Here is a 22,624-nt window from a genome sequence, read left to right as displayed (position 1 = left end):
TCAAAGATAATAAAAACACATTAATGCATTTATTAATCACGCCTGCACTCACTTGCATGGAGGAAAATGACTTATTCAAAAGGAAATATGAGGATTTGCTTGATCAAAGATTCTCCCTGGAGTTTCCTCAAAGCACATCTATACAGTAAGATATGTAAAATTCTCCGTAGGAGAGCATTTCTAAACCGTTGTATGAGCGTAGTTGCAAAATTAAATGCGTAAGATGCACCCTGAAAAAGCAATATTATGGTTTGAAATGTAATGAGAGTGACAAATGGTTGAACTTGACATTTTGGTGGCTAAAATATGTGTCTTTGTGTGATGTATTGAGGTGAGGGCAAGGTGACCTGAAATGCAATCGCATTTAAATGAAAGCCGTTTGTTTTGTTCACACCTATTCACACATTCAGATGTTATTGAAGTGATTAAACAAATTGGCCAATTTACAGCTTCATGGTAGGCTTGTTGCTCATTTAGTCAAAAGAGAAATCACTTTATAAGTCCTCTGATCCCATCACTGCTAATAAAACTTCGGCTTCACTTTCAATGAGCAGTGAAGAAAAAACAATGTGTGCTGTTGTAATTGTATATGAATTTGAAACGACGCTTATCCTTGTCAAGGTAGTGGGCCAAACAAAAATGAATAAATGAAAAAAATAGAGCATTGAATTTCTCCCGGCAACTGAAAAAAATAAATTCATAAAGTGCTGCACAATGTGTCCACGAAATAATGAAATAAATAAATATCTAACACATATCTTTACATTAAATGAGTGGTGTTTTAATTGATTAACAGCACATTTAAGTATTTATTTTTTTATTTCATTCTGTCACATTCGGTCCTAATAATTGACAGCAAATTTGCATTCTTTCAAGTCTGAGCCTTTAATGGAACCACAGCCAATATATACATATACATATACATATACATATACATATACATATACATATACATATACATATACATATACATATACATATACATATACATATACATATACATATACATATACATATACATATACATATACATATACATATACATATACATATACATATACATATACATATACATATCACGCGCTCACACGCGCATGCGCGCACACATACATACACACATTTACATCTGGAAAAACAAATGTTGCTAAAAAAAATTCTCTATCCAATACAATACATTTGGCAACATAAGGTCAAGCACATTCGCTCTTACTCGTCCCAAACCTATAATTTACGAAAATACAACCCGCGCTGACTCCGAACTAAAATAGCTCTTTAACTAATCACACCATGCATTACCGTTCCCGGGTCTTATTAAGGTAACGATCTAATCGATTTGAGCACTCTAGAGCCGAAGCCTCAAATTCCCCAGCAAAAAGGGACAAAATGAGAAGCTCTTCCTCCGACGCCGGATGTCCCACAAGATTGATTTAAACGTTTTCCATCAGAGCGCCGACGCGCACAAACGCTGAGATTTTCACAGGAGCGCAACAATAATGTTATAGAGGCATCCATCAGTTGCAGGCGGTGCTGATACGGCAGCGGATATTAATTACTTCTAGCCGAGGCCGAGCCTACACAACTCCATCCACCCGCTTCTGCCATGCTTGTCCAATCACATTTCTCACAGCCCATTATAAAGGACAAGCTGGCGCCGAGGCTGGATGGGGAACGCAACACAAATTGAAATATCGGCAGCGACTCCAGTATGTGCACCCCCTCCCAGTTAGTTTCCCTTAAGGTGGATTGAATTAAGACGAACGTAGAATGACACTCGAGTGCGCTAACTTCTACCAAGGTCGAATAATCTGAATTTAGACAAGAATATAATGCAGGGGATGTCAAACTCAGTTGAGGTCACGGGCTACATTAAGTAACTCTCACGACCTGTTTATTTTTGGCCCAAAAAGTTAACTTACTTGCCGTCATTGACGGCGCTAGACGAACGTTTATTTGCCCCTCCCAGTCTAAATGGATTGGACGTCTAGCGCCGCCAATGGGACCAAAAGGAGAGAATCCAGAGCCAGTTGAAGTCAATCGATCATTGTCAATAGCAGGTAATGAGTTCATTTTTAATCACTTTTTTTCAACTTCCATTCTTGGGTACTTACAGGTCACTTTTGATTTTGAGGGGCTTTCCAGGATGTTTCTTGACCGTTTGTCGGTACGTGCTGATTTTGGAGCATTTTCAGCTGACACGCTGTTGGTTTTGGGGTATTTTGGATTGGATAACTTTACTATTGGATTGGATAACTTTATTCATCCCGTATTCGGGAAATTTCGTTGTCACAGTAGCAAGAGGGTGAGGATGCAGAAATAGGAAAGGCATTTTAGACATAAATAGATAGGTAATAAGTAAGTTAATAAATAAATACATGAATAAATATATAAATAAATAAGCGTGTTGCTGAAATACATACACACACATACGTGTACATACACATGTATATATACATACATATACATATATAAGCACATATATACAGACATACACAGATATACATGCATACGGTAGGTCTTAAAGGTTTCAATGAACTCAGTGGCTGCCATTGAAGGCCCTCTTTTGAACGAGCGTGATCGCGGATGGGAATTGGACCAAAGCGCAGAAATGCAGTCCTTACGTTTGACACGTAAAGCCCATTTCCCTTGGTTAAATAGAAAATGTCCCAGGCAACAATGTGACGTCGCATGTCGTATCGCAGGCCTTTAGAATCGCGCATCTGCACTGACCGCTCAATGTTATTGTTTGTAATATTTGTAATCAAGTTTGAGGGAACCCAGTAAGAGAATGAGAGCAGCTGAAATGGGCTGCTTTATTCCCCATCGGTGGCAATGTTTGCACCGGGCTTTTTATTTTAGAGCTGAGGAAAGTTGCCGTAATGCGCTGGAATGAATGTTTTGTTGACCAGCTCCACCATCAACTCAAATCGATGGGGCATGTAATTGGCGGCCACTTTGTGAGATTGCTACGATAAATAGACATTGTTGTTGACATGGACGATCAATGTCGCCTGAACTCGGGCGTACGTACGAACACACACACAGACGGTAAGTTAAAGAGAAATTTAGGAGGTATCATATATTAGAAATGTTCCCAGAACACGCCAACAAATGATGCTATTGTGTGGGTAAGTCCATTTTTTAACAGTAAATTTGGAATAGTGAGTACGTTAATAAAATAGTTTAAAATTGGATCTGTTAAAATGTAAGTATTCAGTCGTTAAGTGAGAAAAAAACCTTTAGCTGTGTGTCTGTCGTGAGAGATAGTTTTTTTCCTTTGTTGTTGTTGGCTCAAGTTGACAAAAAAAGATTATCATCTGGAAAAAAAGGCAGTGACTAAACCTACTAGCAGTATTTGGAAATGGATTAGACGTCCAGTTTTCAAGTATTCAAAACATGAGACATGCTCACAATGAGTGCGAAAACGATGATGAAAATAATCCAGTCCGGACCACGTGAGCATTTGGCCTATTAATCACGGACATTTTAAATCATGAATCACTGTCTCACCTTGGTAATGAAGTTGAACGACTCCCGAGTGGTGCCGTTGGTCGCTACGGAAACGGATGGAGACCTGATTGCTCCGACTGCGCAGCACCAGCCCTCGTATTAAAAGCGACTCATTGGCCAGGACGAAGGCTTCTCGGCCACCCGTGTCCTCCAACGTCACTTGCTGTCCCTCCGCCACGCTCGCGTTCACCACCTAAAATGAAACCACGCAACAATACGTTAGAATCGCTCTTGATGAATTGTCACATGATATTAATTGTCTGGAGCACGCCAAGTTTTCAATCCCATCAAACGTTGAAAGACAAGCGTGGCCGTCTCGCATAGATTTTCACTCTGTGCTCTGAAAGGAAAACAGTCATCGGGAGATGCGTCACGCCGCCCATGCGAAAATGCGTCGCCTGCCAAATCCTGTGCGAGCGAGAGCATCTGAAAGAGGCGAGACGGTCGGCTGGCAACGTGAGCACGCCGCAGCGGAGTAGCAACAAGAAAATGAAAGCGCCGGCCTTGACAAACTATCACTCTAGCCGCCAATAAGCGCAGGGAGGCTAATGGACTCTTGGAGACTGAGTTTGGAGGTGACCTCTTGTGGAATTATCCATGAGGTCAGACACTGATTGATTTGATTTTTATCGCATCTCACCATGACACGCTGCGCTCAGGTGCTCGTCTTCAAACAAGGACGACGGTCAATACGCTTTATTTTGCCTTCCTCACAAAAGCGCCTCAACGGTCTATAGCACGATTTTTTTCTTTTTTGTCTTGAATCATATTTTCCAATTGAATTGGATGGAAAAGCCATTCATCCCGATATATAGTATATAATAGTCCTCAGTTATAGTGAGGACCCAATCCGAGACGCGGTATTCCGTTATTGTCGAATTTTACTCATAAAATCGGATCCCATCCAGAAGTCGTGTGTGTTTTTGTATATTGTGCATTTTGGCTGTTGTAAATCAAACCAGAAGGCAAATATGTCTTCAAAAATGAAGGATTATATCTGTGCATTGTGTAATATTTGTAAACAGACTACAGACTCGACTATACTACAACAGATCATTTACGTCTTACATCACATGTGTCAAAGTGGCGGCCCGGGGGCCAAATCTGGCCTGCTGCATCATTTTGTGTGGCCCGGGAAAGTAAATCATGAGTGCCGACTTTCTGTTTTAGGATCAAATTAAAATGAAGAGTTTAGATGTATATTAACTTTCCTGATTTTCCCCTTTTAAATCAAGAATTGTCATTTTTTAATCCATTTTGTCTGTTTTTAGTTCAAAAATCATTTTGTAAAATCTAAAAATATATTAAAAAAGCTAAAATAAACATTGTTTTAGCTCTATAAAAAACGGAATATTCAGGGCTTTTAATCCAGTTCTTTTAATCCATTTATAAAAAATATATATAAATATTATATCTAAAATGGTCCGGCGCACGTGAAATCAAGTTGACGTTAAAGCAGCCCGCGAACCAACCCGAGTCTGACACCCTTGGCTTACATGGTATTTTGCATTACTTTTACTGGTCTAAGAATATGGGCATCAGCAAAACATCAAAATAGCAAGTCAAAATAATATTGTGCTGTATCAAAACATAGTGTAAAAACGTATACTTTGATTAACAGAAAAGCGTTCATTTCCATATTTCGGTACTTTTGTAAAAAAACAAAAAACTAAAAATAAATAAAAAGAAGTATAAAACATACATTTTGTGGGTGATACGTTTATCTGTTTTGGTGTTCTCCAATGATTTTTCAATGACTTGTATCCACGGTGGAAAATGAAAAGGAATGTTTGAGCGGTCAAGCCGGCTCATGAAGGACACAGTGGGATGCGGCCTGCATAGAACATTTGGATGGAGCCCCCCCGAGGGCTCCGTCATCCGTCACCTTTCCCCGAGACCTGTCAGCGCGGCTGGCAACAGCTGTCCTGCCTCAATTATGAATCATTGGCCATGTCGGGAGACGTGGCGCTGCCTTAAATTCAGCGCTACGCCAACCAAATGCCTTGAGGGACGACTCTCTGGCTCCCCTGTCCATTTTCTTACTGGCTTACTGGTACTGATGCCAGCCAGGCTTCCAATTAAAATTCAAATTTATTGCCATTGAGTCATTTATTATCATGTAAATAAGAGAATGGAAAAATAATAAATCCTTCCTCATCCATATTTACACGTTAAGGGACAGACAGAGCCCTTTTTTTTGTATACTAGTACACGTGTCAAAGTGGCGGCCCGGGGGCCAAATCTGGCCCGCCGCATCATTTTGTGTGGCCCGGGAAAGTAAATCATGAGTGCCGACTTTCTGTTTTAGGATCAAATTCAAATGAAGAGTATAGACGTATATTAAATTTACTGATTTTCCCCCTTTTAAATCAATAATTGTCATTTTTTAATCCATTTTTTCTGTGTTTTTAGTTCAAAAATCATTTGGTAAAATCTAAAAATATATTTAAAAAAAAAAGCTAAAATAAACATTGTTTTAGATCTATAAAAAACTGAATAATCAGGGCTTTTAATCTAGTTATTTTAATCAATTTATTTAAAAAAAATCTAAATATTATATCTAAAATGGTCCGGCCGAGGTGAAATCAAGTTGACGTTAAAGCGGCCCGCGAACCAACCAGAGTCTGACACCCTTGTTCTAGTACATGAGAACCGGTTGACAATATAGCCGAGACCGGATATACGGTAAAAAAAAGCGCTACTACATTTGTATGCAGGATGAAAATATAGGTCCCAATATACCAAAAACACAATACACATTAACATTTAATCCGTGAGTAAATGCTGAATGAATGAACTTTCCACGGGGGCTGCCTCAATTTATTGTGAAATCACCAAGCGGGGCTCCATAATGAACATTTACAGCGACTCTTAGGAGTCATCGCTGATGCCGAAATGAGCGGTATGTAATCAAACTCATCCCACTATACATGGAAATTAAATGACCCCGCAGCTGCGAAGCGGGGCGATAAATCAACAGCTTTTGGACTCGGCAGCTGCCGAGACCTCGTTACGATGATGAAACCTACTGACCGATACACCGAAGCATTCACCGAGGCTACCTGAATGGTCGACCTCCATTTTACATGCTCATTTCACCATGGTGGGGTGAATAATCCACCTCCAGGTGGTGTTTTGTGCCCGCCACGATAAATTCATTTGAAAACACTCTCATTCCCGCGCTCGCTATGCGAAGCGCATTATCTCAAGGCAACACTCGCCTCGGTACAAATGAACCCGGGCCAGTTCCTGTTTTACTGGCTGTCGAAAACAATAAGTCCTTACCGACCAGCCAAAAGCAGAGTGCTAATGAGAATATGCCAGCGGCTGTGGCTGAATTCAGCAATAAATGGTTTGTTTTGACTCATTGCACATTTTGGCTGGCAGACTTATTCACCTGTGAGAGAGTTCTTGAGTAAAAAGCGCTCTCCGACGAAGCTTGGTAGCGCCGATCTCTCTTTGGATCGTGACCTGATCTCTTCGCCTTTATAACATTTACGAGTGATGTCAATGCTTAACGTTCCGGGCGAGTTTTACCGAGCCAAAGGGGCCCGGGGAGTCGTACTAGGTCGAGCGAATCCGCCGCGCCTTCCGTTTGGCAGCGAGGCAAACCTTTCTTGGGAAAGCAGAGCCGAGTCTTCAATCTTATTCATGAGCCGATCTACCTACAATCCAATAAAGCCTTCCCGCTTTCTTCGATGCCTCTCAAGCCGTGACATTTGAGTTTATTTACAGCGGCGTGCACTTCCAGAGATTTCAATTTTTGCCTGGCGGATGACTTTTTGTGCTTTGGAGCGGGCATGATCATTTCTTTTGGCACGGTGACACGGAGTGAGTGCGTCAGTGAGAACGCGAGCCAAGCAAAGCAAAGCCTTCTCCTTTCATGACAGCTTGATGGGTGCGGCGGCAATTAGTGTCACCTGAAAAGCACTCCTCTCAAGATGGCTAGGCCTCATCTCCGCAAAGCCCCGACACCTTAGAAAGCTCATCAAGATCAAACCAGTCGATGTTCGTCTCCTTCCCAGAAAGCTCAGGACGAAGAAGGCTGATGTGCTTTTAAAACTCACATTTCAACAAGTCTACCGTCTGCAAGCTGCTTTTAAAACTCCCATTTCAATATCCCATGCCCACTACACGATGTCCTTTTTCACGTATTCAGCAAAAGGTCGAATTTCCATTTAGACGGCTGTAGATCCGTGCTATAAATATCCATTCAGAGTACTAGATGAAAGGGACCTTATATCGAGACGCAAATTCGAAAAGATGAAAAACAGGCCGGTGTTTGATGTCTATGTCAGCGTTGACAGCGTCGCGTCAGTCCGTCTAAGACATTTTTATTGTCCTGTTCATGCGACGAGAGCGGTCAATGAACACAAACAAAAGAAAAGTCATTTCCTGCCTCGTGAGTCACACTCAAACAGGGTCAACGTCATGGTCATTTTTTCTCAGGCAAGAAATACACTGAAATTAAAGTAAGACGACTCGGATCGATAAAGCAATTCACCCGGATCTGCGAGGAGGCTGTGTGTCAAGTGTTGGTGCTGCTTATTAAAATGACTATTGATTGGAGCCAGAGGGAAAAAAGCGGACGCGGAGGTAACGTGGAAAAACAATTGTTTAACCACAAAAGGCTTGGCTGTAAACATACGACGCGTCAAGTGTCCACTGTAATCATTGCTGATATTTTCTAAGAATTTTTTTTCCTATGTGGGTGTTAAATGATGTTTAAACTTGACTCCAAAGCGGTACTCGGACGTTTGGTCGCCCGGAAGTTTGGTCGCCGGACATTTGACAACATGAGAGAGTTTACTGTTGAAACCAGCTCTCAAAATTATATTCATGAGAGAGAGAGTTTAATATCTAAATATCTACTGTTGAAACCAGCTCTCAAAATTATATTCACCCGGGCGACCAAACGTTTGGGCGACCAAACGTCCGGGCGACCAAACGTCCGGGCGACCAAACGTCCGGGCGACCAAACGTCCAATCACGCTCCAAAGCAAGCTACAGTCATATCAATCAGTCTCATCCGATCAAAAATGCACAGTTTTATAGCGCCGAGTCAGAACAACACGCAATTTCGACGTCGATGGGCCGAGTAAAAGCGGTGATTACATATTTATTCCAAAGGCCAAAAGACCCGGAGCCTATTAAGAGTGGAAAGCTTTCCACTCCAACGCGTGCCTATTGCGGCCCCGAACTGGCCAAATAAATAGAGAAAGCGCGGCATTAGTATGGAAATGGGAAACAAGAAAAGAACTGAAGGAGAAATTGCGTTGACGGTATTGAAGACTAAATCTATCCCCAGCATCTTCTTGAATTCTGCTGCCTTAAGCCTGTCAGAAAATGGAAACACTCCTCCAATCATGCTTTGCGTCACAGGGAGAAATTGCCCCCGTCTGGACTCCTAAAGCCTTAAATTTATCAAACTCTCCACACAATACGTTTCTCTTTTGCCAAGAATGCAGAGTTTTTAAACTACTGGACAATACTAGAAAGTGGGGAACGCCGATTTGGAACAGGCAATTTTATGGCCACTTCATGGTCTTTTGAGACTATGTTTCCAAGTCATGGAAAATGAACAATACCGGGACAATTGTAAAATAATTACAGGTATCGTAATACAGTTTAAAGATGTATTATATCCAAAGTTATTGAGTGGGTCATCATGCAAAGTACCCAGAAACTATGTACAGTATTTTTACGAGTATAAGTCGCCCCAGGAAAAGACAATGAAGAGTATGTAGTAACTGGCAAAATAGTCATCTGTTAACATCACAGTTTTTTAGATAACTATAGCCTAATAAAAAACTGTTAGTGGTCAGAAGAAAAAAAACGTACTAAGTCCAACTCCAGTATTAGTATTAGCAAAACCAACTTGCAGTCTGCTAAATATGTGTTTGTTTAATTACAACCACCAAATATTTCAACAAAATTATATTTGGAATAGAAATGTTCATGATCCACCAGCTAGTTTAAGAAAATATATCATTCAACATATGACACAACTTCTTGTCTTTCCCACATTCTACACAAGCTCACACCAAATCGAATTTATGTTTCAGTGCCTTTCATATTTAATATCCCTGCCGTTCTTGTTGATGTGAGACCGTCCTTGAAATGTGGATGAAGTGAATTCATAAAGTGGTCATAAGAGCCAATGAGAAAAGTCCTTGAATGCCGTAAACACTGATTCAATCGCGACAAATCTTTGCCTTTGCACAAAGAAAAGACTTCACCGCGGTAAGTCTGATTGTGACAGTTATAGTCATAATTTAAGCAGAACTGTGAAGTCATTTGAAATGCTAGCAAAGTTGCTCGCTCTAAAAAAATCTCTATCGGCTATCGTGCGGATTTGCGAAAGACTGTCCTTCATAACGGTGGCCAATAGCCAAATAACTTTCTTGCAGAGACGCTTCCCTACTGAGAAACAATTCTATTTTTGCCACAGCCAAATGTTACACAGTCCGGCTCGCAAGGCTTATTGTCAGAATGATTTGGGGAGACATAACAACCCTTCATTGAATACTCATATTGCTGCCGAGTTGTGCAAAATCCTTCCGTAAAATAAAAAATAAATCTCCCCACAGATGGTTGAGAGAAAATGGCACGAACATGGAAGCAATCAATTTACTCGCTGGACTGACAGTTCATGACTTGGCTCTTTTCTTACTGGATACTATGATTAAAGATCTGTATCTCTAAGATGATTTTTTCACAACATGGTGAGAAGTGGAATTCTCCAGAGGAGGCAACGTTTAATATATCCATATATTTTCTTTGTTGCAATTGCACCAATATTTACGAAAAAGCGTTGAGTTTTGAAACTATGAAACATTTTTGTCTGAATCGGTGCTCAGCCAATCAGAAATGACCAATCACTCGTAGCTAGGGGCAATTTAGAGTGTTCAACACGCTGGCCTAGAATGCCCATTTCTGGGATGTGGGAGGAAAGTGAAGTACCCGGAGAAAACCCACGCAAGCATGCAAACAGTGAGGATCGAACAATGGACCTCAAAACTGTGAGGCCAACTATGAAACAATAAGATCAAAATTGCCAACTTGCCCTAAGGCAAGGGTGTCAAACTCGGGTTGGTTCGCAGGCCGCATTAACGTCAACTCGATTTCATGTGGGACGGACCATTTTAGATATAATATTTAGATTTTTTTTAAATAAATGGATTAAAAGAACTGGATTTAAAGCCCTGAATATTCAGTTTTTTTAAAGATCTAAAACAATGTTTATTTTAGCTTTTAAAAAAATATATTTTTAGATTTTACAAAATGATTTTTGAACTAAAAACACAGAAAAAATGCATTAAAAATGACAATTATAGATTTAAAAGGGGGAAAATCAGGAAATGTAATGTACATCTACACTCTTGATTTGAATTTGATCCTAAAACAGAAAGTCGGCACTCATCATTTACTTTCCCGGGCCACACAAAATGCTGCGGCGGGCCAGATTTGGCCCCCGGGACGCCACTTTGACACATGTGCCCTAAGGATAAGAGACATAAATTGCCGCAAAGATAAACGAGACGAACGTTAGCTGGCCTTCTTTTGAAAGGAAATGGAGTCGACGGCTTTGCTTTCATGGGTCTAGAAAGTTCAGCCTTCCCAATCAGCTCATCAAAATGGTCGACGGCAGCTCCCTTTTCTCTGCGACTTGAAAGAATTCAATGAATATTTTGTCCAACGCACTGCGAAAATAGATGATGCTTCACAGCTTTGACATGAAATGTCTCGGCTCGGGAACACCTGCGAGGATGCGCGCAGGTGAGAGCCGCGGCGGAACTCTCGGCGGAAAGAATATACACGCTGGAGACTTATCTTAGCTCTCCAGAGGCAAGCAGACAAAGCTGACGCGTGGTCTCGAGCCTGCTGCGCTAAATTAGCTGTTTGAGGAATGTCTAATGCCGGCAAACATGCATATTAACACTGGAAATTAATTCCAATAACCTTCATGAAATGAATTTCCATCCAAACTTAAGACCGTCCCTATCCGCCCACACGCCCAAGCAATTTACTGGAGTCTATCTCCGTCCACCCACGGCTGGCCGGCAAATATTCGAAAAGCGCCCACCAAATTTGTCATCGCTCTTTATTGGATTAACCCGTGCGCCCTTATTTCACTTGAGTGTTTTATATAACAAACAACAAAGGTTATTAAGCGCATGATGAGCAACTGCAGTCAGACAATTGAGCGAAAATGCAAGAATATAAAGCCAACTGTATATAAAAAGGGGTCACTTGTAGCTACAGAGATAATAATTAGATTGGATTTCCTCCCTGCTATTGAGATGCTAGCAGAAGGTCAGTTTTTTTTTTCTGGTCAACAAAATATTCTTATTTTCTGAACCACTTTATCCTCACAAGGGATCAGGGGGTGCTGGAGGTTATCCTCACTGAAAGCCAGAAAGGTCATTTATAAACTAAAATGAAAGCTGTCGCAGGAAGGTTTTGTTTTTGTTCTTATTTTCAGCGCAAACATAGTCCGTTCACTTTTAGAAGCGATGTCGCTCATTCGTATGTAAGCTTTGTTGGTTACCGTTAAAAAAACTGCGGTAGCTTTAATTTTCTGACTCTCTGGGCAAAGCATATTTTTACAACTTTCTTACTCCATCTAATGTTTGCAATGGTTCCACAAGAATAAAATGGGATTTGAAGCACCGACCTGGACCTCCACGCCGTAGCCCAAGTAGACGGTAATCAAGTAGTTGCACTCCATTGGCGTGTCGAGCTGCTGCAGGATTTCAATGTTGCCCTCGGGGTCAGTGAAATTTAGGCCGCACGGCTCTGTGGGAGACAGCCAAAAAGACACGTGATTCCCCTTTCCTTCAGTCCGCCGACTCTCGCTGACAGCCCACCTGTGTCTCCGACCATCTCCGCGGCTACAAAATGGCCAAGCGGGACAAATCAGATGGTCTTTGACACATGAGCGACTCTGATATGTCTAGCCATAGACCAAGATATGCGCCCGGCATTAAAACAAACAGACGGCATGCTGAAAACGGGACGCGAAATTTTCCTCCCTTATGAAAGGGGTACCCGGACATTTGGTTGACGGACACTTCGTCGATGGACACTTCGTCCCCGGACGACATAGCTCTTTATTGGATTAACCTGTGCGCCCTTATTTCACTTAAAAACGTTGGCGACTCCGGCGAACTGTCCGGCGACCGAACGTCCGTTCGACGAAACGTCCGGGGACAAAGTATCCGTCGACGAAGTGTCCAGTCACGATGAAAGGTGTCCAATCATAACAGGGAGACGCTCCAGACTTTGGAGTTCCTTTAGTGTCGAGCTTATTGTGACGTGGAGTAGACTTATTTCAATAAAATAATCACTGGGATGAGGCAGGGGAATCGGAAATGCACTCACCGGATGTTTGCACCGTGGTGATGGTCGTTGTCGTCGTCGTTATCGCCGAGGTCGACGCGGCTTCCGTTGGGGGCCGCGAGGTACGGTTTGGGAGAGCTTGATCGGGACCGCTTTTGTCTTTGGCCGCCGACTGTCCTGTGGACATTTTCGTGGTGGAGGGCCCGTTGTTGTCGTTGTTTGCCTTCTGCCGGTCGCCTTGTTTTTTTTCCTGGCGGGACTCGTGGAGGAGGGGCATCAGAGGTCTGGGCGTCGTCGGCCAAAACGTGGTCATGGACGAGGTGGCGGCGGAGGTGGCGGGGGTGGATGCCACGTCGGAAAAGGCGGGAGCTTCCTCGTGGGGAACTATTTGAGTCAGCGGGTGCGAGGGTCCCGCTCGGGTGGGGGCCCCACCGCTCAGGAAGAAGCCTTGGTCTCCTTCAAAGTCCCTCGAGAGAAGGTGCTTTTGAAGCCTCAGGCCTTTGAGGACGGGTCGGTGGTCCGGGCTGTTCACGGGCAGCGGGGTGGTCACCCACTGAACCTCACCTTCTCTGTCTTGTGTCGAGGGCTGTGTGATGTGATCGGCGGTCCGTCCTTTGGTGCCGTCGCGCTCGTTTGGATCTAAAAGTCAAGACAAGGCCGATGTTTCAAAAAAAAAAATCTCACAGTTTCTGTATTCATTTTCAGAGCATTATGACGTTATATCATAACTAAGAGTGTAATTAACATTGGCTGATAGTGGGAAAAAAAGACTGATCTTTAAGAATATTTGTTTTCTCACAGAAGTAACGCACACAAATGTGACACAAGCTGGGAACATGTGTTTTCTCTCCAGTAAAAAAAATACATGTGTCGACTAATGGAAAAGACATTTGAAAACATCAGTAAGAAAAAAAATCTTGTCATTTTCACCATTTTACAGTTTATCCTAGCTGAATTTTGTTCCAAAAGACTACTATTAGATTCATAAAAGAAATATGTTCAAGTATATAGTGTGTACCAGGCATTTTCTTCTAAGAATAGCAATGTTTTAATTGAAACATAGACTTAAGTCAGAAAATGATCAGCAAGCAGTTGTTGTTTAATCAAAATAAAAAGCTGATTTATAAATGGAGCCATCCCACAGGAGGAAAGTAAATGATAACACAACTCCAACAGGGTTATTGTTGTTCATTTTGACCTACATCTGTTTAGGTGACAGCTGAAAATATGCGTACGGTTCAATTACTAACAGTTAATTGGCGTCTCACGCTGCATAATTGAATTGTGCGTCCACAAGTGTCTTTTTGCCGCGCTGTTAATCTCGGAAGTTCAGAAAAATGGATTCTGAAACAGCCAAATCCCAGTAATATTCATATTCACAGACTCTTTGGCAGGAGGAAATGAATAATTGTCTCCATCTTAAAAGATTTGAAGTTTAACTGAGTCTAAAATGGCTTGAGATCCAACAATATATTATCGAACTCATTCCTCAGATGTTTTATGTGAAAATACAAACAATAGCACAAACAAGAAAATATTTGCGCTGAAAACAGGACTGCTACAACATTGATTTTCCAAAGGCGTCGCCTTCGAATGTCATCTGGGACGACATCCCTTAGCCAAAACAAAACAAACCCCAAGAAAAGCCCTGACCTCTTTTTTAATGGCAACCATGTCACAGTTATCCCAATTTGACTGTCATTTTGGATGTCGTTAACGTCCTATTTCCCGTCCTTTTCTCATCTTGCCGTCACAATCTGCGTTTCAAGCTTTTGACTATTGGATTGTCTCCCCATGGAGGAATATCGAGTGATGCGGAAAGCTGGAGTGGGAATCTGGCTTAAACCAGAGTATCTCATGCAAAAAGAAAAAAATCAATGCAAAATCAATGTATTCCATCAGGTTGGAAACCCATGCGTGGTAATTACTGCGCAACCACAATGTTCCCTGAACCCTAATTGGATGTTCGCACCAGTGTTCCTCACTCTTGTTCCAGCTTTTTTTCCTTTGTACATTTTGTACATTTCTTATTTAAATGTTTGGAATGGAAAAATCCAAATTCTAAAAAATGTTTCATTGTAATACAGCAAGTGTTTAAAACAACTACTACAAATGTATAGGAAAAAAAGTAACTCCCATTCAGTAAGTTGAGATGCTTTTAGAAAATCTTTAAAAATAAAAACACTACAGACACCTTCTTAGCGACCCAGGTGAGGATGAGCATCCACCAATGGGTGAAACACGACACCTTCAACTCCTATTTCCTCACCTTGTTAGATACAAAACATTTAAAACAGCTTTATATTGTCATCACGCTCTCGAGTTACAATCACTGGCGAACTCGTTTCATTTTTAGAAAAAAAACAACGTAGACTCCAAAGAATTTCAACCATGTTTGAAGCGCATTACAATTCCAATTGGCCGTGATTTTGGCCAAGATCACAGCGACCGACTGTGGCTCCAAAAGCACAAAAGGGCCCCTCTGTCACCCGCTTGAATCTTTAGATGGAACATCTCACTCTCCTGCCAGCCAATTTAAATTCATTGCGCTTGAAGGACTCCAATCAAGTGTAGATGTAGCGAAATATGGCGGTTTAAGCATCCGGGTGTCAGAAACAAGGTGATCTTCACGGGTTCGGTCAGCTTCACAAACATCATATTTAACGAACCACTGATCAAACCCCCAAAGAGATGACTGCAATTTATTTTTTATTTTTTTGGTCTTACATGAAAAATGCATGTTTTTTTTTTTTTTTTTTTTAATCGCTCACGGTCCCGAAAGCGAGGCCACCGAAGCTTGCAAACGAGGGCCGCCGATATTGAGGCTAATGTAAACTCACAGGCGTGTGCTCATTTACGGAATGCGGCTAAAAGCGGATCCCCGAGCTCAACCACTTAAGAGGTTGTGTGTGTTACCGCATGAAGTCACGTGACACGGAGGCTTGTTAATTAGAGCGTATTCATAAATTAAAGGTGGCGAATGCGGCGACAGAATGAGATTAGGCCGATCGTGGCGTTTAGTCTTTTTATTTAGAGTGCTGGCACAAATACAATAAGATGCAATTTATTGTCCAGAGGGAAATTTAGGTCATGAAAAGACGCTTGGTATACAGAATTCATTTTTACTTTTATTGGCTCTCATGGGGGTGGTTGACATCCAGCTCTATTTTTGTACACGCCGCCCACATGACGCAAGTATTCCGGGTTACGCGTTTGGCTAAGATCGGCGCCATTGGGCGGCGAGGTTGGAAATAAGTTTTAGTTGTTAAAAAATATCAATAAAATCCAAAAAAGCGGAGCAATATTTCATTTGTTTAAGCAGTCCCAGCTTCAGTAGACAAGAAAAGCAGCGAAAAAATATGTAATTACGTTCTTTTCCGCCAATCAAGGGAGCTCAATTTATCACATTGGATTTCTTTTATATAACTCCAGTGTGCTTTATATATGGAAAAAAATTAAAATGTGTCATTCATTGAGGGTGCGCCTTATAATGTGGTGCGCCTTATAGTCGTGAAAATACGGTATATATATAAATTTAATTATGAGAACCAAATATTATTATTATTTTGTTCGCAACATGTTTTGCAAAAGGTTTTGCAAAAGGTTTTCACTAATAATCCTTTTTAATACGTCTTGACTGCTGGCTATATTTGTTCAAATTGGGGAAAAAGCCATTTGGATGTACTATTTAATACATTTCAGGGGTATCGGCAAAATCAGACAATAGAATACGGTAAACACAATTGGTTAAAATTGCGTCCAGTGTGCCACGTTTAGATTATAAAAACATGCAAACTGTTTTTATTTCATTTTATCACCCGGTTGGCAGTTAGTTATGTGCACATTGTCATTCTCATACTAGTTCCTCATCCTAAAAACCAGTGATCTTAAGTGCCAACACGCTTCGACTTTGTTCCGACACATCTCCGTATCCATGACGATGGAGCCGGCGGTCGCCGTCGAGCGCGGCGATGGCGTGAGCCGTCGCGAGGGGCTCCTCCTTAAGATGGCAGGAGACAAGATCCTCTCTCCAGTTGCATATCAATGGAGTCATCAGAGAACACTCAGCGAGAGCGTGGAGAGCGCCTTAATAAGATGGGACAAGCCACACTCCAAGCGAGCCGCTGATTGACATCAATCTCCTCGATAGCCGCCAGCTTTACGTCCGTAATTTTACACCGGCGCCTCTCCACCAGCAAATCAATTGACGCCTTCCACGGGGCGTTTTCGGAACTCTTGGGGGGAAATTAAAAAAAATAAAATGAAATGTCCCGGCTCTGACACGAGCAGAGCTCCTCACCCAAAGCATTTGTTTGGACGACGGCGATAAAGAAAGACGACGGGACATAATGAGCTGAATCTGATAAACGATTTCATTAGGCCACTTAATGAATTGATAATTTAATTAGGCGGGTGGGTGTCACAGGTGCACGGAAGTGGAAAGAAATAAAGCGTTGGGAGGAAAACGGAGAAAATTCAATTAAGTGAGGGAACACACTCGCTATTGGGAGAACCTAAAAAACGGTTAAGTCTGGAAAAATAAGTCATGCATCGGCAAAAGTGACCTTGCAACATCGCATTTTTAAAAGCATTATATGGATTTATCTGCAAAAAAAAGGCTTTTCTTCTACTACCCTTTGGCTTCATTGAGCGGAACCCGAGTTTTTCCATGTGGTTTTGCTTCAACGAGCTCCGTCCTTCAGGCTCCCAACAAGCAAAATCTTAATAGAAGCTCACTCGGCCTGACCTTTAGCCGGAGAGGAACAAAAACAACAAAAACATTTGCATTAAGAACGCCGTTTATCCACAACATGTCCACAGAATGTGCTTGGAATCACGACAAATCGCCAGAATCGCCATCTTCGCCTTATCTTCATCCAGCACAAGCGAACCAATGAGAGAACATGGTGTTGCTTTGTGTTGTTGCAGAGAAGGATCTTTCTCCAAATTCAATTTAGCAATGCTGCGCATTGGAGAAAACACTGGGAGAAAATGTCTTTTTACACACTTCATTTCCTTCCATTACTGTCATTTATCTTTTCATTTTTTTTCCTCATTTACTCCATGCTGGAGTCAATTAAGAGGAGAGCTCGGGGTACAACAGGACACCCGGCTTTAAAATGGATGACTGTCATTTTCTAAAAATTTGCATATTCCCTCATATGGCTTCACTGTGGGGTATTTACAGATGTCGAATATGATGGGAGCGCCACACATCATCATCATCATCATCATTTCCCTGCGACCAATTAGACTCTCAGGGACGAACTCATCTCTAAATGCAACACACACAACTGAGTTATTCCAGAAAACAATCACTAAAACAAGACATTTAATAAGAAATTGACCAGTTATCTCACGGAAGACCAAGGTTAGCAAGAAACAGATTTAAAGGAAGTCGTGTTCTGGACCACAAAGCAAAGAACAGATCAGGATAACAGACTCAAATTGTCAGTTTCAAACTATATTCCATGACCAGTCCAGACAAAATACGTAGACTACGGGCGGACATTTCCGCGATATGTGCTGACAGAGTGATTTCAAAATGGCTTTTGTTTGTGTTGGTGTCAGAGAGCAAATCCAGGTGAATGCCTGTGTGCAAGAGTCTGAAAACATAAAGCCTGTAAACCAGAACACAAGCTGCCATCGGGGAGCCACGGCGATACAAATAATAACGCTGACAGTGATATATGACGCTGCTCCCTATGGCACTTTCAAGCATACCTGCCTTTTTTTTAGAGTGAAGAAGAGGAGCCACTATGCTCTTGATTAAAACATGTATTTTCCCCATGCCTAGTCAAGTCAAACAAGCCCTCCATTGTTTTTGGCAAGGCATGCAATGATCGATAAAACAGCCTTATTCCCTTGGTAACCGCACTAGAAATGATTGGCGATAGCTTATTTATTCTCAAGTCATAACAATAACACAACCGAGCTGGGTTCAACACTGGAGGTTTCAAACTGGCATCCATCCCAATCATCTGAATTGTGTAAGTAAGCTAAAGTCAAATATTTTTCAAGCAAAAAGCAGCTTTGTTTTGAGCTCTGTCCTTCAGCATAAACAAGTCTTTTGACATATTTGTCCCTCCGGATCTGCTGGTGTGCATCAAACTCGTGCCCAAAACTGCAGCTGCATCTCTTGAGGACAATAAAATGTGGGGCACTTAATTGTGTGATGCTGGCAAATGATTTGGTTTAAACATACAAAATAAAAAGGGATAAAAAATTCTGCAAATTCTGGCAACGGGGCAACAAAAAATAACTTGACGTCGCGGGCATGCAATTTATATAATGGAAATGTGATTTTCCTATGCTGACCATCTGGTATGAACTAAAGAATAAATAGATGGGAACATTTTAAATTATAATTAGGACATACACAAGAAGAGAGTGGGTAAAATATGATATTTTTTTTCCCCATATCCACATTTTCCCTTCAAACCTTTGTTAAACAGCAGGTGGTCCCAACACGCTCACGTTTGTAGTCACTGCTCAAGACTTATCAAAGCTAATATTCACATCTGCATCTGTTGTTCAAGGACACACAAGTATTTTATTTGTTCTCTCTAAACAATCCTGAAAATAGGTTGACGGTATTGTTCGGAATTGGTTCTAAAAATTCAACAATGCCAAAACAGAAGGGAAAAAAACTTGTTTTTGATTATATTATATTAGATTAGATTATTTTATCTATCCCGTATTTGGGCAATTCACTGTCTCAAGAGGGTGAGAATACAGACACAGAAAAAGACATTTTAGACGTGCCGAAAAGTGAAAATACAACTGCAATTGTTCGCCCCCTGCGGTTATCTGGCAACCGATTTAGAGTCTAGTTCACGTGTCAAAGTGGTGGCCTGGGGGCCAAATCTGGCCCGCCGCATCATTTTGTGTGGCCCGAGAAAGTAAATGATGAGTGCCAACTTTCAATAATTGCAAAAAAAATGTACTAATCTGAATGTCCAAAAATGATCTATCGATTAGCATGATCGAGAAATCTGTCAATTTATTAATCGATTAATTTTGGCAGCCTAGTTGGAAGACAACAGCCCTCCGGATGTAATCGAAACTACCATGTGACCCGCGACAAAAAATGAGTGTGACACCCCTGTTCTAGTTAGTTGATTAAGCCTCCAGCACCCTCTTCTGAGTAAAAGATGAGTGAATGAATGTATGACTACAAATGTTTGCATCTATCTTAGTGGCAGAAAGAGCGTGACAGAATTTTTTTAGCACTATCACAAATGGACTCATTAAAAAATTGAGCATAAATGGAAAAGTTGGCAGCTATACCATAATATTGTCAACGATAAGCCATCAAACAATTCAGGATGATATCCCTAAAGTTATCTTCCTTTGCGAACGTCCTCCCAAAGTTCCCATCGTGCAATGCCTCCATGACGATGTCAAGTTATGATAATTAAAACGCTTATCAGCATTTATCACATGGCTTCCGGCTGCTTCCACAAACATGACCCAAAAAAAGTGGCGTTTTCAAAGTAATGTGGCCTGACAGCGGCGGTGTCACGCATGAAGCCGGCCTGAATAATTCAATGCGTATTTAAAAAGGACACCAGATTACGGGAGAGCGACAACTTGTCATCGGTTGATTTAACTGGGCCAATAAATAAGAGATCAAACAACACTGCAAACAAAATGTTGCTAACCCTGAATCATTCACACCCTGTTTTGCTTTTGTAAAATAAATCAGAGGGGAAAATAAATAAGAAAACACACGCACAATTAGAGAAATCTGTTGCTGCCTGGGGATGAAGAGGAAAGACTAATTCGTGGATAAATAAATAGATAGATGAATAAATTTAAAAAAAGGCAATGTTGGCGAGCATTGGCTAACATTGCCTTTGGCAACTATGTGACTCATTCCGGCTCCTGTCAAGGCGAACTCTGCCCATGTGTCCAAAATGGCAGTCATGCTGAAGGGGAGTTACACGGACGAGCGAGAGGGTGCAAAGCGTAACCAGGAGCAACCAGCAGCCACACTCGGCTACCATTTGACAGTTTATGGTCAGTGCATTTATCACAAATGTCAGCCTTTATCACGACTCGCCTCTATCACAAATGGGGTGTGCATAGAGAATGCGGGTAACTGCGTGGCGCGCCGATGGATAAACTTGTCAGACCTTCTCACACGACATCTTGATACAGCCGGCACGGCGCGTTCAAGTCCAAAAGTAAAAGTATACGCATAAAAAACCTCGCCATTTGCACCTTTCCATTTGGAGCGCGTATAAAAGTGGCAATTTTTTTTCTTTATGTGAGAGGACGCTTTCATAAAAGGCATTCTGTTCAAGGATCATCCATCAATATAAAAGAGTTTTACCGTTACGCGGAGCAACAACGGCCTGTGGAAATGTCTTCAAAGTGCCAAGGACGCAAGGAATGAAAACAAATGAAATATCACTGCTTTTGCTTTTCTATTAACGGCTAGAAAGGAAAAGTTCACATGCTCGACAGACTCAATCCGTCAATGACGGATGCTATGCTCATTCGTTTTTTTTTTTTCGCTAACCATTTGAGGCTTTGTGAGAAATAAATGCATATTCGCCGATATGAAACGCGATTGTCCTCTGACCTCGGGATTGAAAGGATTTTCCGAATTGAGTTTAGCTGGGGGGCTGAGGGATGGGTTTCATAGCAAAAACAATAAGATTATGTTGAACACACATGTAATAGAATCTGCAATTCCATTTAAAATGAATTCCAAGCGAGTCCGAAGCACCGCTACTTTGTCTTCGGCGCTCGGCGTCGAACGGTCATGTTTCAATGCCACTGAATCGTAATAAATTAAGCAAATCCGTTCTGACAGAATTGCGCTACGATAACTCGGTGGAGAAAAAGATATAGTGAGTGGGAACCTACGTGAGGCCATCTTGAACACACCGTTACACAAAATTAAGTGTTGGGGTTATTCTGGGATATTATTATACATGTGCATATTGGGGCACATATGGAATATGTGCATATTATTAAATCATTTTTACGAAGCAGACGAAAGCTCGATATAACAGGTTCTCACTTGCAAGTTTCAACGCTGGAATATGTCAACGATGTCTCTCTGTTTTTATTAAAGTATATCTATTAAAAAACCCATCGTTAAGGTGTTTGACTTTTGATTTTATTTCAATCTGTAAAATAAAAGACCTTTGCCGGGTTTATTTTTGCCGTTTTTACTGTTTGAAGAAGCCAAGTGTGTGTATAAAATGTTTGTTTTTGTTGTATACTTGACTATGATTTGGATTTCCTCGAGTCAAAACAAAGTCATTTGCCATGTCAGTTAGCTTTTGCGTGTCCGCGTATTAAACAACTGCTTACGCAAGCAAAGCCAATCGTAAAAATGTGTACTTTTGGCGTTAATCTGATGTGGGGGAAGGAAATCCTCGTCATGGCGCTTCAGGGTTAAGCGGTCTGTAGCGCCCTGTAAAATACAACTCTGCTCTAATCTTTTAAATCTTGAAATATACCAGCTCAGGGGACAGGACAAGGGGGAAAAGATTGCAAGGGCAGCACAACGGGAAATGGCGTCACTACTCCAATCACGTTTCATTGTGGATTTTTGACTGGTTCGGTTTTCGTGCGTGAAAAGCCTCACTGGATATTTCCTTGGCAGTCAAACGTGAATTCATGCGATTACAATGACCGTTTAAATCCTCTCTTGGCTTTCGCTATTCCACGCGTTGGCAATGAGTCCTAAACATTTTGAATTACCCTCAATATTCCCGCGTACGACATAATTAGCCAGGGTTTATATTTCATCACA

General features: G+C 41.5%; 1 protein-coding gene across 6 annotated transcripts in view; it reads right to left on the bottom strand.

Annotated features, from left to right (window-relative positions):
* The window catches only part of LOC144068121 (seizure protein 6 homolog), a 66,400-nt gene that overhangs the window by 21,204 nt on the left and 22,572 nt on the right, over positions 1–22,624 (bottom strand). For all 6 annotated transcript variants that reach the window (XR_013298117.1, XR_013298116.1, XM_077592396.1 and 3 more), the window contains exons 2-4: positions 12,892–13,488; positions 12,185–12,306; positions 3,508–3,700 (exon numbers count right to left, since the gene is read on the bottom strand). Coding sequence is in view for 4 of the 6 variants with exons in the window: in XM_077592396.1 (XP_077448522.1) it covers positions 3,508–3,700; positions 12,185–12,306; positions 12,892–13,488 (912 nt within the window). In the remaining 2 variants the exon portion in view is untranslated. The remainder of the gene's footprint in view (positions 1–3,507; positions 3,701–12,184; positions 12,307–12,891; positions 13,489–22,624) is intronic.

This window comes from Stigmatopora argus, chromosome 22, assembly GCF_051989625.1.
Source record: "Stigmatopora argus isolate UIUO_Sarg chromosome 22, RoL_Sarg_1.0, whole genome shotgun sequence".
NCBI lineage: Eukaryota > Metazoa > Chordata > Actinopteri > Syngnathiformes > Syngnathidae > Stigmatopora > Stigmatopora argus.
The sequence above is the reverse complement of the archived record's forward strand: the minus strand, read 5'-3'. Positions and strand labels throughout refer to the sequence as shown.